At 39.1% G+C, this 20,795-nt stretch overlaps 1 protein-coding gene across 7 annotated transcripts in view; it reads right to left on the bottom strand.

The window, feature by feature from the left end:
• Nucleotides 1-1,910: 1,910 nt before the first annotated feature.
• IQCH (IQ motif containing H) overlaps nt 1,911-20,795 on the bottom strand; it is a 210,626-nt gene continuing 191,741 nt past the window's right edge. For 3 of the 7 annotated variants that reach the window (XM_029236990.1, XM_029236992.1, XM_029236994.1), the window contains 3 exons: nt 10,869-10,930; nt 8,225-8,333; nt 1,911-2,012 (listed from right to left, as the gene is read on the bottom strand). In XM_029236990.1, the coding sequence (XP_029092823.1) occupies nt 1,911-2,012; nt 8,225-8,333; nt 10,869-10,930 (273 nt within the window). Of the gene's footprint in view, nt 2,013-8,224; nt 8,334-10,868; nt 10,931-18,343; nt 18,461-20,795 lie in introns of those variants that run through there. The other 4 variants (XM_029236988.1, XM_029236989.1, XM_029236995.1 and 1 more) reach the window with 3 other exon arrangements.

Raw genomic sequence — 20,795 nt, 5'->3', positions numbered from 1 at the left:
GTACACATATACATGATTTGTTTTTCAAACTTACCTTAGTTTACCAATAGCACAGTATCTTTGCTATTCATATGTGCTAAAAGATAATGGACTATGCTTCTTTTCAAATGTTCTGTAATTAAAACATTTCACTAATTTAATCTGGTCCTCTGGCTTCTTTCACTTAATTACTTGAAATGATTGTTTTATTATACCAATTTTTCTCCTTTGATTTTGAAGCCGTAGGTTTTTAGGTAGAGAACCTGACTCCCAATCACTTTCCAGTGAGACCTGAATCTGAATATAAGGCCTGAATTTGGAAACAGGCACTCTGTGGTGTATGTTAATGATAGAGGCAAAGAAGGAAAGTGCATTGTTTGAGAAAGCAATCATGTGGGTTAAAAAAAAAAAGTACCAGAGAGTGAACTCATTTTACTATTGCCAGCAGCTTGGGGCTCAAGAGTGCTAATCAAAATTCACATATAAAAACTTCCTTGATAGATTTAACAGTTTTGTACTATTAAGACGGGGATCTCACCATGTGAAAGATCCACTGCTGTGCTGAACAAAACAGACAGTTTTCTTTTAAAGTCCAGAGCAGATGAGAGCCATAAGGAGACAGAGGGTTTCATTTACTCTCAGGACACCATTGTGCCAGTGAACTAATGAGTCTCTTGGACCTTATGTTGCTCTGGCTTCAATTGAGGCGAGACTCTAATGGGCATGTAGTACTTCCTATCCGTCAAGTGTCTGGACAATGGGCCCCTCATATGGATTAGAGCGATCTGGCAAGAAAAAGAGGTCATCGTTTTACCTAGCACAGGCAGGAAACCTGGCTAATTAATGTATTTCCAACTATAGCAAAACAAAAGCTGACACATACACAGACTAATGTTAATTTTATTGCAGAAACTCAGCCTATGGCTGAGGCATAGTTAACACATTATTGGAATTCCTAAGGTTATAAATGCCCCTCTTTTCCCCAGCACACTCGAATATTTTTAAAGATATAAAGGTCATTCTTTAAAACATCTCTGTGATTTTGGTGTTGTGACTTGCATATTTCCCCCTTCAGTGAAGCTGGATGATGTAGAAATACTTCGAACAATTACAAGTGCTGAGAGTTAGTGTCAACAGTGCATAATTTTAATAATTTGCCCTTTAAAAGGTACTGTTGAATTATGCTTGTAAAACTCCTACTGCTGTATTAAATGGAGAACTAGAGAATGTTTATTCAAGCTAGAGGGCTGAGTTTATTCAAGCTAAAGGGCTGAGTTACACTGTATCTTAAACTAAGAGCAGATACTGCCACCTAGATACATTCTGTTGCTTTATTTAACTAGATGTTGGCTTACCTTACTTTTTGAAAAATGGCAACAACAGACAATAGTGGCTTGATACAATAAAAATACAATGAATGATAAAGGGTCACTTTAAAAATCCATATAAATGTAATTTTCTTGGGAAAAAAAGACATTTGCGTTTTGCCAAATAGTGATGATTAAACCTTTATTCAATTTTTTAAATGCAGAAGACAAATTACTATCAGAAACAGGAGGAGAAAACTTTATAAAACATTTATAATCCTGAAGTTTAAAAAGAGGTAGATGCAGAAGTGATGTTAGTAAGACTTGTAACTTTCCTGATAGATTATTTCTTCCTGAGTTTGGGAAGAGGAAGAGATTGTTTAATGCTCTGAAATGATAACACAAACAGGTTTTGGTTTAATAAGTAAAATAAGATCACTTAATAAACAATTTTTTAAAAAGAGCATTACATTACAATCCGTTCTGATTCACCTCCTAGCAAACAAAGCAAACTAACTTTCCCTTCCTTTTATTCCTAATAGCAAAATGAACGTTGCCCCTTTTTCGGCTCTAGATTGGAATCCAAAATCATTAATGTATTCCAGGACCATTCATTTATCAGGTTCAGAGAGGTTTTTTATCATCTTTGGACTCTAGATTTTCTTCAAATCTCAATTTGTTTTCCTCTGTTACTCCTAGAATGGCTTCAATGTCATCAATGGCGGTCTGTAAATGAGCAGTAAAAATAATACTTGTTACTTAAAGACCTCTTTCAAGTCTTCCACCCAGCCCCTCAAACATTAGCTCCTTTTTGGAGTTCAGTGTGGTTTAGACCAGTTCTGCTTAAAGTGTTTTCCACTAACCAACACCCCTCTACAGATTGTTGATTATCAGTCTTAATGAAAGGGTAAAAAAAATTGAGGCTAAGAACTTGGAAACCTTTATAGAAATTTTTATGTCTATTAAATCTAATAATGAAAAAATGGCCTTCTATTTTATGTCTTCAATTTTTTCATTTCATTTTTCTAGTAATTCATTTGTTGTTGTATTTTACAAAAGTATTGATGCATGATAAGTCAGAAAAAACAAAACAAACAGGTCCTTCACTGCAGATAATTTGAGATGCACTGGTCTAGTCACTCTAGAATGAGGGCTAGTTGGCTGATGGGAGCATTTATTTCCATTGGTTTTTGGGAGAAAAATTGGCACCTTTCCATTTTATTCTAGTTACTTATTTTTTATTGAGGTAGAATTCACATACCATAAAAGTTACCCTTTTAAAGTATAGAATTCAGTGGTTTTTAGTATATTCATAAGCAGCCATCACTACTATGTTGTTCCAGAACATTTTCATCACCCCAAGTAGAAACTCTATACCCATTAGCTGCCACTCCCCATTTTCCACCTCTCCTAGCTCCTGGCAACCTCTAATCTATTTTCTGTCTCTAAGGATTTGCCTACTCTGGACATTTCATGTAAATGGAATCATACAATCTGTGGCCTTTGTGTTTTAGCATAATGTTTTCAAGGTTCATCCATGTTGTAGCATGGATCAGAACTTAATTTCCTTTTTATGGCTGAATAATATTTTCATTGTATCTATTATCTATTTTTACTTTGGTTGCTTGCACTTTAGGTATTATATCTAAGAAACCATTGCTAACCACAAGGTCATGAAGATTTATACCTATGTATTCCAGTGTATGAAATATTATTCATTTAATAAAATGGAATTCACCCATTTATTAGTTGATGGGAATTTGGGTTGTTTCTACTTTTTGGCTATTATGAGTAATGCTTCTATGGACATTAATATACAAGTTTTTATATGAACATATATTTTCAATACTCTTGGGTATATAACTAGGTGTGGAATTGCTGAGTCTTTTTTTTTTTTGATGGCGCTGCATGGTGGCTTGTGGGATCTTAGTTCCCCAACCAGGGGTTGAACCAGGGCCCTCGGCAGTGAAAGCATGGAGTCCTAACCACTGGACCACCAGGGAATTCCCTGTGTGGTCATTTTATGTTTAACTTAAAAAATTTTTATTTTATTTATTTATTTTCCTTATGTTTTTTGGCTGCATCGGGTCTTAGTTGTGGCACACAGGATCTTTGTTGAGGCATGCAGGATCTTTTCGTTAAGGCGTGTGGTCTGCTCGGGTTTCTCTCTAGTTGTGGTGTGCGGGCTTCTCTCTAGTTGTGGCGTGTGGGCTCTGTAGTTTGCGGCACATGGCCTCTCTCATTGAGGCACGAGAGCTCAATAGTTGTGGCACGTGGGCTTAGTTGCCCCACGGGCATGTGGGATCTTATTCCCTGACCAGGGATCGAACCCACATACCCTGTATTGGAAGATGGATTCTTTACCATTGGACCACCAGGGAAATCCCTATTGTTTAACTTTTTGAGGAAATATGAAATTATACATGGCTGTGACACCATTTTACATTCCTGTCAGCAATATATGAGGGTTCCAGTTTCACCATATCCTTGTCAAGCTTGTTATTGTCTGTCTTTTTGATTCTAGCCATCTTAAGTCTGAAATGGTATCTTGCTGTTTTGACTTGCATTTCCCTAATAACTAATGATGTTGAGCATTTCTTCATGTGAGTATTGTGTATTTGCATATCTTCTTTGAAAACTGTATGTTCAAGTCCTTTGTTCACTTTTTAATTGGGTTATTTGTCTTTCTGTTGTTGAATTGTAAGTGTACGTTATATACCGTGGACACTAGAGACTTATCAGATTTATGATTTGCAAATGTTTTCTCCCATTCTGTAAGTTGTCTTTTCACTTTCTTGAGTGTCCTTTGGTTCACACAGAAGTATTCAATTTTGATGGAATCCAACTTACTATTTTTACATTGGTTGATGGCACTTAACGTATCATATCTAAGAAACCATTGCTAACCACAAGGTTATGAAGATTTATGCCTGTTTTCTTCTAAGAGTTTAATAGTTTTAGCTCTTACATTTAAGCCTTTGATCCAGTTTTACTTAATTTTTGTATATGCTGTGGAGTAGAGAGGTACAACTTCATTCATTTGTATGTGGGTATCCATTTGTCCCAGCACCATTTGTCAAAAAGTCTTTTCTTTTCTCATTGAATGGGCTTGGCACTTGTTGAAAATCAATTGGCTGTAAAAGTGAAGTTTTGTTTCCGGACTCTCAATTCTATTCCATTGATCTATATAATCTATGTAGATATCCTTATGACAGTACCACACAGTCTTTTTTTTTTTTTGCGGTACGCGGGCCTCTCACTGTTGTGGCCTCTCCCGTTGCGCAGCAACAGGCTCCGGACGCGCAGGCTCAGCGGCCATGGCTCACGGGCCCAGCCGCTCCGCGGCATGTGGGATCTTCCCGGACCGGGGCACGAACCCGTGTCCCCTGCATCGGCAGGCAGACTCTCAGCCAAGGGCGCCACCAGGAATGCCCCACACAGTCTTTTTTTTAAAATTAATTTTTATTTTTTTGGCTGCGTTGGGTCTTCATTGCTGCACATGGGCTTTTCTGTAGTTGCGGTGAGTGGGGGCTTCTCGTTGTGGAGCACAGGCTTTAGGCACGCGGGCTTCAGCAGTTGTAGCACACGGGCTCAATAGTTGTGGCTTGCAGGCTCTAGAGCACAGGCTCAGTAGTTGTGGCACATGGGCTTAGTTGCTCCGCAGCATGTGGGATCTTCCCGGGCAAGGGATTGAACCCGTGTCCCCTGCATTGGCAGGCAGATTCTTAACCACTGCACCACCAGGGAAGTCCCCATACAGTCTTGATTACTGTAGCTTTGTAGTAAGTTTTAAAAATTGAGAGGCCCTCTAACTTTGTTCTTCTTTTTCAAAATTATTTTGACTTTTCTGGATCTCTCGCATTTCCACATGAATTCTAGGATTATCTTGTCAATTTCTGCAATAAAGCCAGCTGCGATTTTGATAGGAATTGCAATGAATTTGTGGATCAATTTGGAGAGAACTATCATTTTAGCAATGCTAAGTCTTATATTCCATAAACCATAGAATGTCTTTCCACTTATTTAGGTCTCCTTTTTTTATGCTGTTTTGTAGTTTTCAGTGGACAGGTCTTGTACTTCTTCTGCTAAACTTATTTCTAAGTATTTTTTCTTGATTTTTAAAAAAATTGATTTAAAATTATTTTTGGATTGTTCATTGCTAATGTATAGAGATACAACTGATTTTTGTATATTGATGCTGGTTCTTACAACCTTGCTGAATTTGTTTATTAGCTCTAATAGATTGTTTCTGGGTTCTTTAGGATTTCTATATATAAGATCATGTCATCTGTGAATAGAGATAATTTTATTTCTTTCCAGTCTGAGCGCCTTTTATTTCTTTTTCTTGCCTAACTGCCCTAGCTAGAACCTCCAGTACAATAATGAATAGAAGTGGTGAGAGCAAACATCCTTGTCTTGCTCCTGATCTTAGGGGGAAAGTTTTCAGTCTTGCACCATTAACTATGATGTTAGCTGTGGGTTTTTCCTAGATGCCCTTATCAGGTTGAGGAAGTTACCTTTATTCCTAGTTTGTTTGAGTGTTTTTATCCAGAAAGGGTGTTAGATTTTGTTAAATGCTTTTTCTGCATCACCTTCCATTTTTTATTTGGCCTTTACTTTGCTGGTAAATCCTTGTCTACAAACTGAAAATTCTTATTCGACTGTCGTTAGGAGAGTAGACAGAAAATACTACCCAAATGAATCTAGTCCACTTTTCACGTTTTTAAAAAAATTATTCCTGTTTTGTTGAGATTTAAAGTTTTTACCTTTAGACCTTCTAACAAGAGTAAAAAATGTCAAGATAGCAATTTTATTTATATGACATGAGAAGGCCAGAAACCATGAGATATTTAAAAGCTACTTAAGAACATCTGACTTTTGATGATTTTTAAAGTCAGACAAAGCGCAGAGAAAATAGCCTTTATTTATTTTGCGGTACGCGGGCCTTTCACTGTTGTGGCCTCTCCCGTTGCGGAGCACAGGCTCTGGACGTGCAGGCCCAGCGGCCATGGCTCACGGGCCCAGCTGCTCCGCGGCATGTGGGATCTTCCCGGACTGGGGCACGAACCCGTGTCCCCTGCATTGTCAGGCGGACTCTAAACCACTGTGCCACCAGGGAAGCCCAAAATAGCCTTTATTTTGTCAACAGTAGCTGGCTCTGCCAACCTCAAGTCCAAGCTCAGAGTCTACTAAGTATGCATGGTTAAGGGGATAAACCATCTGCTTTAGTCTGCCCAGGCTGCTATAACAAAATATCGTAGACAGAGTGGCTTAAACAACAAAAAATTATATCTCACATTCCTGGAGGCTGGGAAGTTCGAGGTCAAGGCTAGCTGATTCATTTCCTGGTGAGAGCTGTCTTCCTGGCTTGTGGACAGCCATCTTTTTGCTGTATCCTCATAGGGTCGGGAGAGAGAGACAGAGAGAGGGGGACGGAGAGAGAGAGAAACAGAGAGAGAGAGAGACAGAGACAGAGAGAACGAGCGCAAGCTCTCTGGTCTCTTTTGAGGGCATTAATCCCATCATGAGGATTCTACCATTATGACCTCATTTAGACATAATAACTTCCCAGTGTCCCCATCTTCATATATCATCACATTGGGGATGAAGGGTTCAACACGTGAACTTTTGGGAGGACACAATTCAGTCCACAGCACCATCTGATTCTGACTATTAGCTGTATTTGGACAGATAACTGATCACGTGCATATAGGCTCAGAATTTTGCACATCACAGTAACAGATGAAATGATGCTAGCTGGCAGGAACTTAGAATATAAACGATGAGCATAGATCCTTTAGGACCAGTGAAAGTTGATGCAACACATAAAATCACATTGAAGAGCAAAGCATTATTATCATTATTACTGTTACTGGAGGGACCAGGCCCTAGCTCAAGGAAAAAACGTATTCAAAATTTTTATTTTTATCAAGCTTTTGTCGGGCTTTCCATTTAAGAGAAAAATCACATATGGTTTTTTCTTTCTTTCTTCCTTCCTTCCTTCCTTTCTTCCTTCCTTCCCTGCTTTTTTCCTTCTTTTTTTTTTTTTTGGGCCACTCGGGATAGATCCCCAGCCAGGGATCAAACCCCGATCAGGGATCAAACCCTCGCCGCCGGCAGTGGAAGCGCGGGGTCATAACCACTGGACCACCAGGGAAGTCCCCGCATGTGGTTTCTGATGAGTCCCTTGACTTACTTGATCCATTCAGACACGATGAAGGCTCAGCGGGGGAACCAGATGCAGACTCTGGTGAGCAACACCAAGTGTTCACCTCTGTTCAGCTGGTATTTTTAAAACTTGCGGTGTAGATCTTGCTCCTGTTTTCTAGAGTTTGGAGACTTCTGGTCAATTACACATGACTGGATTTCCTGAACCAACATCTTTAAGGGACGTTTGGAAGCTTCAAAAGGTTAGCGATGAGAAACACCTGTCCCACTTTGGCGAAATGGGGTGGAGCAGATGGCTTACATATATGGTGAGGTTTTCCTCTTCTCTCTACACACATTGTCCTTCCTGGCGTCTCAGAACTTCTCTGGCTCTAGAAATTTGGGCTTCCCAGGAATCCTTAGCCAGACATTGTATTATCTGAAATATAGGTAGATTATATTCAGGATTTTTGGTTGTGACAGTCTCTGTTTTGGCTCCATTGTGACACTTCACCTTCAACATCAAAAAGCCTTGTTGTCTTGTAAGCTTACATTTGGAAATTGCAGTAAGTTAAAACAAGTCTACTATATTTCAAAGAAAAAGTTTCAAACTATTAAATTTAACTAATGGGTTCAGTGGGAACCTTACAATATTGACCCTGCAGGTTGTAAAATATGTACTGCTTACAATGAAAAAAAAAATGGTTTAGCACTTGTTTACAATGCAGCATGAGGTATTTTCAGCCCTTGTATAGAAATTAACCAGGATCGTTAGTTAATTAACACCTCACCTTAAAATTGGTCTCGCCTTGCATATTAGGTGCTGATATTTCTTGATGGATGATGAAGAGATTGCGAGCAAAGGTCACCAGGACCCCCTGGAGATCCTCACCGATTGTTCTGTTAATGATATCCAAACAAATGAGTTTACCAACGATTCCCCTCACATGCTTAAAAACAATCACCCTCTCATTTGTGCCTGTCTGGTGATGGAATTTAATGAGTATTTTCAATCTCACAAGGTGGGAATCTTCAGGGAGATATGAAAGATGAGGCTCCATTTTAGCTTGTCAACAAAAAGGATTTGTGTAATAAATATTTTTTATTAATCAACTTAGCAGAATGTAGGAATAGGTTCAGTCATTCCTAGCAAAAGGCTACCACTGAGCTAGGACACTAGTATTAGCTCATTTTAAAAACTGTTAGTTTAAGAGAATTGTTGCTGAGTAAAATTCATGCCTAACAATTTACTTGCCTTCAGAGACATGTGCACCTCAGTATTCTGGAGACTTTCATCTAGAGTTTGTTTTCTATTTCATTTATACAAGTGATTCCTGCTACTTATGAATGCACCCCATTTATGTGCAGAGGAGAATGTGCCCCATTCACGAACAGCTGTCTTTATAAAGCTGAACATACATTTAAAGAAGATTTCAGAGACAACTTGCAAACCATCCTGTAGAATTAAACTATGGTCAGTGAACATTCCCAAACAACTAGATCATTGCTAAGTTTTAACTTGGAAACAAAACTGCAGGGTATTTTTCTAGCTATTTTTCAAACTTCTTTAAAAATCGAAGTTAAAAACAGATTAAATGAATGGATTAGTTTTTTAAAATCATTCTATCCTGAGGTGGTGAACCTAAAGAGCAAGCTGCCTCTTAAGGCAGCTGCAAAGAACTTTGGGATTACTTCTTTTCTTAGTTGTTAACTGTAAAATAAGTCACCTTAGAGTCTAAGGCTTAGACACTTGTGGAATGGCTTCCTTCCAGCCTGATTGGGCTTTCCCTTGGGTCAGGGTGGGAGTAGATAGCTTCCCAGGCTCCAAGACAGAAGACCAGAGCTCTATGTCCTGCCACTGACTATGTAACTTTGGGGAAGTTACTTAAGCTCTCTGGGTCTTCATTCCTTTTTCTATGAAATGAAGAAATTGGACTAGATAAGTACTTCCAAACTTTTAAAAGTTAGATTCCCCAAATCCAAAGACCACCTACCCCTACCCCTTATAGCTACTGAACATTAGTGTCTCTTCTTTTAATAGGAAAAACAATAGCCAAAGGCAACTTCAGAGTCATTAATTTTTAACAGTGATTTGTATTTTATTGCCACAGGGTCAGTATGTATTAGACCCTGGGTGCTTCTCCAAACAAATTCCTGGGCCCCATCCAGATCAACGAAATCAGAATCTTTGATTGTGCAGTTTCACCAAGTATAGTTTCACCAAGTCCCCCAAGGTGATTCTTACATATACTAAAGATTGAGACCCATACTTAAAAAAAATTGTGTATGTGTGTGTGTATATGTGTGTGTGTGTGATGCTGGGTCCACACATGGATTCAAGCCCCTCGCGCCACCCCTCCTCAGCCTCCTCAGGTCCATGGTTCCCAGGCTGGGAATCAAGAAACTAGATGGACTCTAAGTCCTGTTCCCGATTAATAATTCATTTCTAGAGTTTCCTTCATTTTTCCCTTGAAATTTCTACTCACATGCCACTATTTCCAGAAATATGCCGGTACAAATGGAGTCAGTATGACGTTATCCCAGTGAAGCCAAACCACACAATTCTGGTCTGTAGGGTCATCCCTTCTTGGAGCCCTCACCTGATGTGACCAGACTGCAATAAAGCCAAACAAAGCCTAGCCAACTCATGAATAGCCTCGCCTTGATCCTCCAGAGAAAACCGAGCAACACAAAGAAAAGTTTATAGTTGCTCATCTTTTCTTCTTCAATATTCTGTAGATATTAAAAGGAAGAAAAATATAAGATAGAAACAGTTTCCCAATAAGTCAGGATGACTTAAAGGTACCAAATAACCATATTCCAAGATATGAATAAGACACAATTCAAGGTTGTGGCTCTAAAGTTCTGAGTCCTAGATGAGGAGACAACTTTGCTTGTTCTCCAGAATAACCTGGAGAGAAATCTGCAGGAAACAGGGAAGCATAGAGAAGCCTCCTGAGTGGTGCAATAGGACGCTTCTCAGCATAAATGTATCTTGAGGAGACTGCATCAGGGCCAGAACTGGATCTGAAGAGGGACGACAGACCCTGCCTTTTTGGGGAGCATCTTGCCAAGTCACCAGAGCATTTTTCTAAGCATGCCAGAATGAAAACTGCCCTTCTGCAATCAGTACATCTGGGCTGGTTCCTCATCAGTCAGATTTGCTGTGCCTTGTAGGTGTATGTGTTTGAGTGTAATATGTTGTTAAAACTAGCCCCTTACCCATCAATTTTGGATAATTAATCAATTATACTTATGAACTCCTGCTGACACTTCTAAAGTCAATTTATGAAATACTTAAAGATCTAAATAAAACAAGATAGACTACCAATAAATCAGCATGCTGATTAAAATGCATGAGAAGCATCATTCTTGTTGGTTGTTATAGTCTATTTTCTTAGCTTATTACATCTCATAGACACACTTCATACTCACAACATTCCCAACTTGTCTCTCTTCAGATGTTCATATAATATAAAGATAGTTCCTTGTCTGTCCTATAAAATTTGAATGGGAAGAAAAGAAATAGCATATTATGTTAGAAACAAAGTAAAGAAAACATACTATACTAAGACCAATAAGGCTGATTTGAACTGAAATCTAGAGCTAATTGCAAATACTGTGAGAAGCACATTTGGAAAGGATGTCTCCAGAATATGGAATAGATATGTTCTAGGACAGTGTTTTTTGTAAAATTGAGATTAGAATTTATTTATAACATTGTATAAGTTTAAGGTATACATGTTATTTTATATATTTATTTATTGCAATATGATTACCACTGTAGCTTTAGCTAAGACCTCTATCTCATCACATACTTATCATTTTATTTTTGTGGTGAGAACATTTAAGATCTAGTCTCATATTAATTTTGAAGTATATAATGTAATATTTTTGACTATAGTCATTATGCTGTTCGTTAGATCCCCAGAAACTATTCATCTTCTAACTGCAAGTTTGTACCCTTTGACCAACATCTTCCCAATCCCCCACCCACCCCGGGCCCTGGTAACCACCATTCTACTCTCTGTTTCTATGAGTTTGACTTTTTTAGATTCCACATATAAGTGATATTGTACAATTTTTGTCTTGTCTGGCTTATCTCACTTAGCATAATGCAGTCAAGTTCCATCTATGTTGTCACAAATGGCAGGATTTCCTTCTTTCTCATGGCTGAGTAATATTCCATTCTACATATATACACTGCATCTTTTTAATTGATATATAGTTGATGTACAATATTATATGTTTCAGGTGTACAACATAGTGATTCACAATTTTTAAAGGTTATACTCCATTTATAGTTATTATAAAATATTGGCTATATTCCCTATACTGTACAGTACATCCTTGTAGCTTATTTATTTTATATATAGTAGTTTGTACTTCTTCTTTTTTTTTTTTTTTTTTTGCGGTCCACGGGCCTCTCACTGCTGTGGCCTCTCCCGTTGCGGAGCACAGGCTCCGGACACGCAGGCTCAGTGGCCATGGCTCACGGGCCTAGCCGCTCCGTGGCATGTGGGATCTTCCCGGACCGGGGCACGAACCCGCGTCCCCTGCATCGGCAGGCGGACTCTCAACCACTGCACCACCAGGGAAGCCCATAGTTTGTACTTCTTAATCCCCTACTCCTGTCTTGTCCCTCCTGCCTTCCCTCTTCCCACTGGTAACCACTAGTTTGTTCTCTGTATCTGTGAGTCTGTTTCTTTCTTCTTGTGTTAAATAGTTTGTTGTATTTTTTAGATTACACATATAAGTAATAACAAACAGTATTTGTCTTTCTCTGTCTGACTTATTTCACTAAGCATGATACCTCTATGTGCATCCATGTTGTTGCAAATGGCAAAATTTCATTCTTTTTTATGGCTGAGTTATATTCCATTGTACATACATACTGCATCTTCTTTATCTATTCACCTGTTGATGAACACTTAGGTTGCTCCCATATCTTGGCAATTATAAATAATGCTGCTATGAACATTGGGGTGCATGTATCTTTTTGAATTAGTGTTTTTGTTTTCTTTGGATATATACCCAGGAGTGGGATTGCTGGATTATAGGGTAGTTCTATTTTTAGTTTTTTCAGAAACCTCCATACTGTTTTCTACTGTGGCTGCACCAATTTATATTCCTACCAACAGTGTACGACGGTTCTCTTTTCTCCACATCCTCACCAACATTTGTTATTTGTGCTCTTTTTGATGATAGCCATTCTGAGGTAATATCTCATTGTTTTGATTTGCATTTCTCTGATGACTAATGATGTTGAACATCTTGTCATGAGCTTGTTGGCCATCTGTATGTCTTCTTTGGAAAAATGTCTGTTTGGGTCTTCTGCCCAATTTTTAATCAGGTTTCTTTTTTTTAATGATGAATTGTATGAGCTGTTTATATAGTTTGGATATTAACCCGTTATTGGTCATATCATTTGCAAATATTTTCTCCCACTCAGTAGGTGGTCTTTTTGTTTTGTCAATGGTTTCCTTTGCTGTATAAAAGCTTTTAAGTTTAATTAAGTCCCATTCATTTGTTTTTGCTTTTGTTTTCTTTGGAAATCTGCCTTTTAGCTCACTTCCTGGGTGATTCTCACACACATCAAAATTTGAAAACCACTATTCTAAGAGCAATGGGTAAAAAAATATAGGGAAGCAGTTTGTTGTGTGGAAAATAATTTGTACTTCAAAGGAAAACTTCGTGCTGTCTACATCACACCTTGATTCTATGGGAGATATTTTACAACTCTGTAAGTTGTAGGTGACTGAGAGACAAGCAAATTCTGTCCAGTCTGGTAGAGGTCCAACTGATTTTCCTCTCCTGCTCTCCTTGTGGAAAAACCAGTTTTGCCTCCATTTGCATATTCATTGCAGTAGTGATGATCTATAAAGTTGTCTGGTTTTTTGGATTCTTTTTTGTCCTGGTTATAATATCTGCTTAATTCTTCTCTCTTAAATAAATCTTTATCATGTGTTTAGTTTTATATCTGTATGAGAGGCATGATTTTATCCTTTTTTGAAAACTATCTTTTAACAGTTCTTCTCCAAATAAATAAAAGTTAACACTGGAGTTGTCCAATAAGGGAAATGGTGAAGCTGTGAACTCCTCATCACTGGAAGTACAGAAACGAAAACTACATTTTGGGGATTTGGTAAAAGATACCACATGCCAGAATTACAACTGCCCGTTGACTCCTCATTTTATCAGGAAATCTGGGCATTAGGACAGACATTGGACTAGAACTGTGGTCAATGCTGGCTGCACATTAGAATCATCTGAGTGCTTTAAAATTTTAATGCCTGGGCCCTACCTCCAGAAATACTGATTTAATTGGTCTGGAGTGGGTCCTGGGTACAGTGCCAGGCTAAGCCATATTGGAGCCTAAGGCAAAGGAAAAACATCAGTATATGTTTATTTAAAATATTGATGTTTTGTTCATCATGGATTTCTTTCATTAATTTTGATTTTTAACATATTGATTAACAATATTATTTATCTTTATTACTGAGGTGCTTTGGGTAAGTGCCTCACTTGCCTCACACTAATCCCAGCCCTGCCTGAGCATCTGTACTTTTTAAATCTCCTCACTCATGCCATTCTAATGGGCCGCCAGGGCTGAGAGCTATTGACTAGTTTGATCTTGTCTTGCATCCTTTACTGAGCTGTCCAATGTGGTAGGCACTAGCTACATGGGGCTACTGAGAACTTGAAATGTTAGTAATCGAAATTGAGTTGTGCTGTAGCTTTTAAAGACTTAGTACATAAATGTAAAGTATCTTACTAATTTTTATACTGATTACATGTTGAAGTGATAATATTTGTTTTCTTTTTGGGGAACATCCTTTTCTTGACACTAATTTCTGAATCAATCAGGTTATGCTGCAGTCATTAAAAAAAACAAACAATTCTTAGTTTGTGTAACAAAAAAGTTGGTTCTTGCTTATACTCCATTTCCCACGTGGGTCAGCATGGATCTCTGGTCCCAGGTACACTCAGGGCTGAAAGAGGCTCCATCTCAGTGTTCTTCCAGGATTTCCAAGGCAGGAAAAAGGCTATGGCAACTCATAGAGTGGCTCTTAAAGGCATAAAAAGGACATATATCACTTCTGTTCATATTTTACTGGCCAAAACAAGTTACATGGCCACGCCTGACTTCAGGGACAGGGTGGAGGAAGTACAATTCTGTTATGTGCCTGGAAGGAGGAGAATCAGAACATTTTGAACAGCCTTAATGATTGACACCATGGCAATCCCTTGGTCCGAGGAAGTGATTGCTGGTGGTTGTGGAGCTATTTAGGATCGTGGCACACTGCCTGTGTATGTGCGAGACCAGCCCTGCCACACTGTTGCAGGCAGTAAACATGACACTTTTCTCCATATGGCTTTCATTACAAGTTCATTTCATTAGGAAATCAGTGGGGGTATTTTGTAGCATTACAGAAATACCAGGAATGAGACCCACCGAGTTGGTTACAAACTCAGCAATGCGTCCTTCCAATATTCAGCAAGGAAAAATAAACTCAGAGGGTGATCTCATTTCGCTCTTTTACCCCTAAGATTTTGGACAAGAAACGTCATGTGAAATTCTATGATGATAATGGGAAGAAAAACATAATGTTGAGAATAAGGACTTTGAAGATTCTTCTTTTGGTAGCAATGACACTGATGTATTGTTAACATTGCTTCTTTATCTGGAAAGAGCCACCCACATTAAATTTGACCAAGAGTGGAAGCAGGTGGCATAGGTAACACTGGAATTAGGGTAAGTGATCTTTTTTTTAGACTCAGAATAACCCAAAGAGGCAATAAAATTTTAGGGAAGTTAATTGTTAGACATAACTTTTTTTTCTTTTGTAAGGTGGAGATAGTCATGGGGGTTATGGAGAAGTTTGTGCTTCTTCAGCTGAATACACAAGAATTACCTAGGTGGAGTATTTTATTTGAAATGGATCCCGGAATTCTTGGACTGGATTGGTAATAATATTTTAGAAACATACACAGTTAGTGGGAAACAGTCCTTAGGGGGAAAAAGGCACATAGGGAATACGCTGGTGTAAGAAAAAGAATCATATTTGACTTTACAGACAATTATGGATTAAGGCATTTCATAAAATGCCTGGCTGTGTGACCTGGGGAAAGTGCTTAAATTCTTTAAACATAAATTCCTCACTGCGATATGGTAGAAATAAATTCTTACAGGAGAGATATTAAGATGAAAGAGATAATAAAGTAATAGTGCTTAGCTCAGTGCCAGCATATAGTAGGTGTTTGGTAAATGTCTCTCCAACAAAAGGCAACGGAGAGAACAAGTGGAGAGTTCTGACAAGGGAGGGACCCCAGTGTCTGAAAAGATGAGAATCCATCTTAGGAAAAATAGAGCAAGGACATTGTTAGAGAATTTCCAAATTTTCCAAGTAGTCACATGTCTCCTTCTTCTTACCTCAGATTTTTATGATTCCATTTCTCCTCTCTTCTTGTACTTTTATTATTTGTTCTTTTTCTTTCTATTTATCCCCTCCTACCTTATTTTTATAGATTGTTCCAGTCTCTGGATTTTATCCTATTTTCTTCTGTTATCTTTTTCTTCTTCATATTGTTCCATCACTCCGTCACCCCCAATCTATATTTCTCTTTCTCTTCCAGTTCATCTTTCATCCTTTATACGTTGTTTAGCACAGTTGACCTGGAGGCAGAGTCTATGAAATATGCCTGTCAGTTCTTCTGTACCCCTCTGCCCTTTCTTCATTCTTCTCACCCTCAGTGGAATCCCTTCCTCTGCACCATCCACTGTTTCCCCTGGGCCTTAATAGCCTGTTTTCTGTACTAAAATTTGTTCTTAGAAATGAATCTGATCAACTAGAGCCACAAAGGTGTAAATAACTTGTAAAGTTTGGTGCTTTACTTTTCCCAGGAGTACTAGAACTTCAGTCAAGTACAAAGCCTTCAGCCAAAGAAATAAATAATAATAGTCTCAGGCAATAGAAAGTTATAGAGCCCTTTTTCTTTTCAGCAGGAGACTTTCCCTGCCAAATATGCCCACTCACAGAGCTTGTTCTGGTTCTGCTTTGATATTTTAGAAGAAAATAAAATAAGTTGATTCAGATAAAGCTAGAGTTAGATTTAGCCACCTTCTGGCACATGTAAGTCTAATTAATTTAGGGCTAAACACTACAGTTGACCCTTGAACAACATGGGTTTGAATTGCATGGGTCTACTTATATGCAAATTTTTTTCAACAGTAAATACTACACTACTACACATCCGTTGTTAGTTGAATCCTTGGATGCCGAACTGTGGATACAGAGGGCCAACTATAGCGTTACACTTGAATTTTCGATTATGTGGAGGGTCAGTGCCTCTAACTCTGGCATTGTTCAAGGATCAACTGTATTTAATTCCAAAGAGATTATGTTGAGCAGATGTAATAATTACTTTCAGATAAATCAGTTCAATCTGTCCTTTTCATTCTTTCTATATTGTATAAATTTTAATGTAATTTGCAAGGGAATATGAGCTTCATTTTATGTGTTTGCAGTCAGCATGAATCAGTCTAATCAAAAGGCATTATGCACCCTGACAGTGCCCTACAGTGTGGTGGGGATTGCCAAGTGTCAGCCAGGTCATCCTATTCACTGTTGGCCCTGTGCCTAAGGTCCATATGCTTTTCAAGGGCCTATAACAATATTTGAACCCTGAAAAATTCTATTTGTTTTCAAGTATGAAAAACAAAAATTAATAAATATGGAACTGAGTATCTACAAATCAAAACATTTGATCAATTTGTTATTGCTCAATTCTTTGTCATTATCTATAAATTATATTTAATGTGAGAGGTGAATATATTTTAATATGTTTGATGTGATGTGGGAAGGGTGTTCCACAAGAGCACATAGAGTCACTCAGGTCTTAGAATAGCCCTCTAAGAATTTCAGATTTGAAGATCTGAATCAAAGTGCAAAATCATGAAACTATTTCTCAGAGTAGTATGAATCTCTAGGCACAAAATGGAGGTTCTAGCTTAAGTAGGAGATATTACATCCCACTTTGCCCCCATCCAGCTACACTAAGGATGAAGAAGCTGGGTAGGGGCCATCAATGTCACTGGAAATAGACCAAAAATGGGGGAAACTGTTTTTGTTTTTTTTTTAAATCAGAACTGCTCCCAGAAAGAAACTATGATATGTAGTAGAAGGATGCTATGGATTGAATTGTGTATCACCGCCCCCCCACCGCCCCGCACCAATTCGTATGTTTAAGCCCTAATCACCCATGTGAATGTATTGGAAACAGGGACTTTAAGGGAATGGTTATAGTTAATGAGGTCATAAGGGTGGAGCCCTGTTCAGTTAGAACTTGTGTCCTTCTAGAAGAGGTTACAGAGACATCAGAGATTGCTCTTTCCCCGCCGTGTTAGGACACAGCAAAAAGGCAGTTATTGTGCAAGTCAGGAACAGTCCTCACCGGGAACTGAATTGATCGGCAACTTCACCTTGGATCACTCAGCCCCCAGAACTGTGAGAAATACATTTCTGTAAGCCATCTTGTATATGGTGCTTTGTTACAGCAGCCCAAACAGACTAAGAGGATATTTATTAGTAAGCAGCTTTGGGTGGGGTCAGAAAGCTCAGGACATGCTTCAAGATGAAGAGATGGTCCCCCAAATAACTCCTAAGTCTGGTGAGCTACAGGGTTTTTGCTTTACTAAGTTGGGTGTACAAGTTTGGGGTCAGAGATCAACTTCCCAGGACCAAGTGCCACCCCCTGCCCTTCCCCAAGCAGCACTCAACCTTCCTCTAAATACGTGTCAAACCAATGTTTAAAGAATATCTGTTTGAAGGTGCATCAAATTATTAGCTGCCTAGATCACCCACAGGCCTGTATTTGGTCCAGCCTTGGCCAACTGTCACCCTTCATACCTCAATATCATAGCCGATGCCATGGGCCTTACACATCTGGAGAAAAACATAGTGGAAAATCAGAGAGAGATTGTCGTGCCTCAGCTGGGTGCTCATCACCGCATAGCGACTGGTTGCCTGGAAAAAAATCACAACTGAATGTCAGACTCTTTACTAAATATTTAAATAAACTTTTAATTTTAGAATAATTGTGGATTAAGAGAAAGGTTGCAAAGATAATACAGAGAGTTCCTGTATAGCCTGCATCCAGTTCCCCTACTGTTAACATCGTACATTGATGTGGTACCTTTGTCACAACTAAGGAACCAAATTGCCACATTACTTTTAAGTCCATACTTTATTTGGATTTCATTAGTTTTCCCCTAATTTCCATTTTCTGTTCCAGTATCCCCTCCAGGACAGCACATTATATTTAGTTGTCATGTCTCCTTAGGTTCTTCTGGGCTGTGACAGTTTCTCAGTCTCGCCTGACAGCTTTGAGGAGTACTGATCAAGTGTTTTGTAGAATGTCCCTCAATTTGGGTTTGTCCGATGTTTTTCTCATGATTAGATGGGGGTTGTTGGTTTTGGAGAGAAGGACTACATAGGTAAACTGCCACTTTCATCACCTCATATCAAGGATACATATATCAACATGATTTATCACTGTTGATGCCGACCTTGGTCACCTAGCTAAGGTAGTTTTCATCAGGTTTCTTGCTGTAAAGATACCCTCCCCCTTTTCGCTCTTCGGCAGCAAATCACTAAGTGCACTCCACCTCCTTGAAGGGACCAGTGTTAGAATTTTAATTCCAACTGCTTTCTTTGTTTGGGAAATTGCTATTCTATACCTTGCTTGCCTATCAATGAGAGCTATCCCAAAGAGACTGGTTACAGTAGGTCCAAAGTATTTCAACTATAATATCTCCTAAAATATTTAAAATTTAATATGTGCAGAAGAAAGTATTGAATCCCGATAGTTTTGTAGCATGTCCTTTGTGAAATATGATATTTGCCTTTGACAATTATCTCTGTTTGTCCTTGGGTAAATGGAAATTTGGAGAACTGCACATAGAGCCATGGCCAACCTTAGGGCATAGAAAATGGCGATGCCTGGACCAGATTTTGAACTTTGGAGACCCTCAGGTGCTGGGCAACCAGGTGCCTGATCGTATGCAGTGACTTGAGATAGGAGAAGGAAAAGGAGGTGCTGCCGGTTCACAGCTGGCTGCAAGGATCCTAATGACCTGACACACTGTGTTTTGTGAAACCCCAGGCTCTCTCTCTGTCTCTGAGCTAATGCAAGGCAACTGGAGCCAACTGAGTGAGTGCCCAGCGGAGAATGAACATCATTTCCCCACCTGCATCTCACACACACACACACTCACTCAGATTTCATGTTCACCTTTTGTGACATATGTCCCCCACATATTGTGTCTTTTCCTTCCACATTGACGTAAAGTAGTGTATCTGATGGTTGCGTTATCAATAGTAGTAATTAAGCCCGTTCTTCCCACACATAAGCAGGATCCACATCTACAAAAATGTTAGGCTCCCCCAGGCTAATGTATCGAGTTGTGCATCTCCATTGGTATTGTCCCACTTGGAGCCATTGGGCATTCTGTTTTTACAAAAGAAAATCTATTTGACCCTCTATGCCTCACAACTGTACTTTGTTATCACCCTGACCTATCATGAGTTGTTCCCCTGTCTGGCTCCCTTACACGACTGGGAGTTTTCTGAGGGCAGGCACTGTTTGGTTTCTGAATCCCCAGGCTGGACATGATGCTAGCATTCAGTGTTTCTTGAAGGAAAGAAAGAATGGATACATGAAATAGGGTAAGTGGATTGCACTTCTGTCTGACTTAAGAGACACTTCAAAGGATGTAATTCAGGGGACTTGCAGTCACTGAGCACTTTGGGGCAGAAGAAGAGATTGATTCACAAAACAGAGGACAGTCACACCATCCCTAGAGAATGACAGCTCAGGACAGTCATCCCAGGTCTTGCCCCTAGAGGACATCTTTTGGAGGACAACGTAGCTCTGGTAGACCTGACAGGGATTATTGGTGGGGTAACAAGAACTGGTTAAGTGAAATTCTGGCTCAGCTATGTAGTCAGGCTGGAGGAACGTGACCACCAGGCCTGCTTGCCCTAACATGTCAGGCTGTGCCATGCTCCTGCCTTCACAACGGAGGCCCAGAAGCCTGAGCTTTTGTGTATAGAAGTGAACTGTAAATACTCTGGAATTCCATTGTAGTTACTGAGCATGTAATTGCGTGGTAATTACCATGAATTCACAAGATAATTCCAAGGTTATTTTTGTCTTCTAAACTTGTCTTATGCTGCTATAGTATATAAACTAGCAAACCCAAGATCAGGACCCAGTCAGCGAGGGAGAGAGGTAGGCAGGCATCTGGTAGCAGGATCCAGCTCAGTGCTGTGAATCTTGACTCCAAAGCAAGGCAGAAGA

The sequence above is a fragment of the Monodon monoceros genome, unplaced genomic scaffold (genome assembly GCF_005190385.1).
Source record: "Monodon monoceros isolate NGI ecotype Baffin Bay Population unplaced genomic scaffold, NGI_Narwhal_1 Super_Scaffold_21, whole genome shotgun sequence".
In the NCBI taxonomy this organism is placed as follows: Eukaryota; Metazoa; Chordata; class Mammalia; order Artiodactyla; family Monodontidae; genus Monodon; species Monodon monoceros.
The sequence above is the reverse complement of the archived record's forward strand: the minus strand, read 5'-3'. Positions and strand labels throughout refer to the sequence as shown.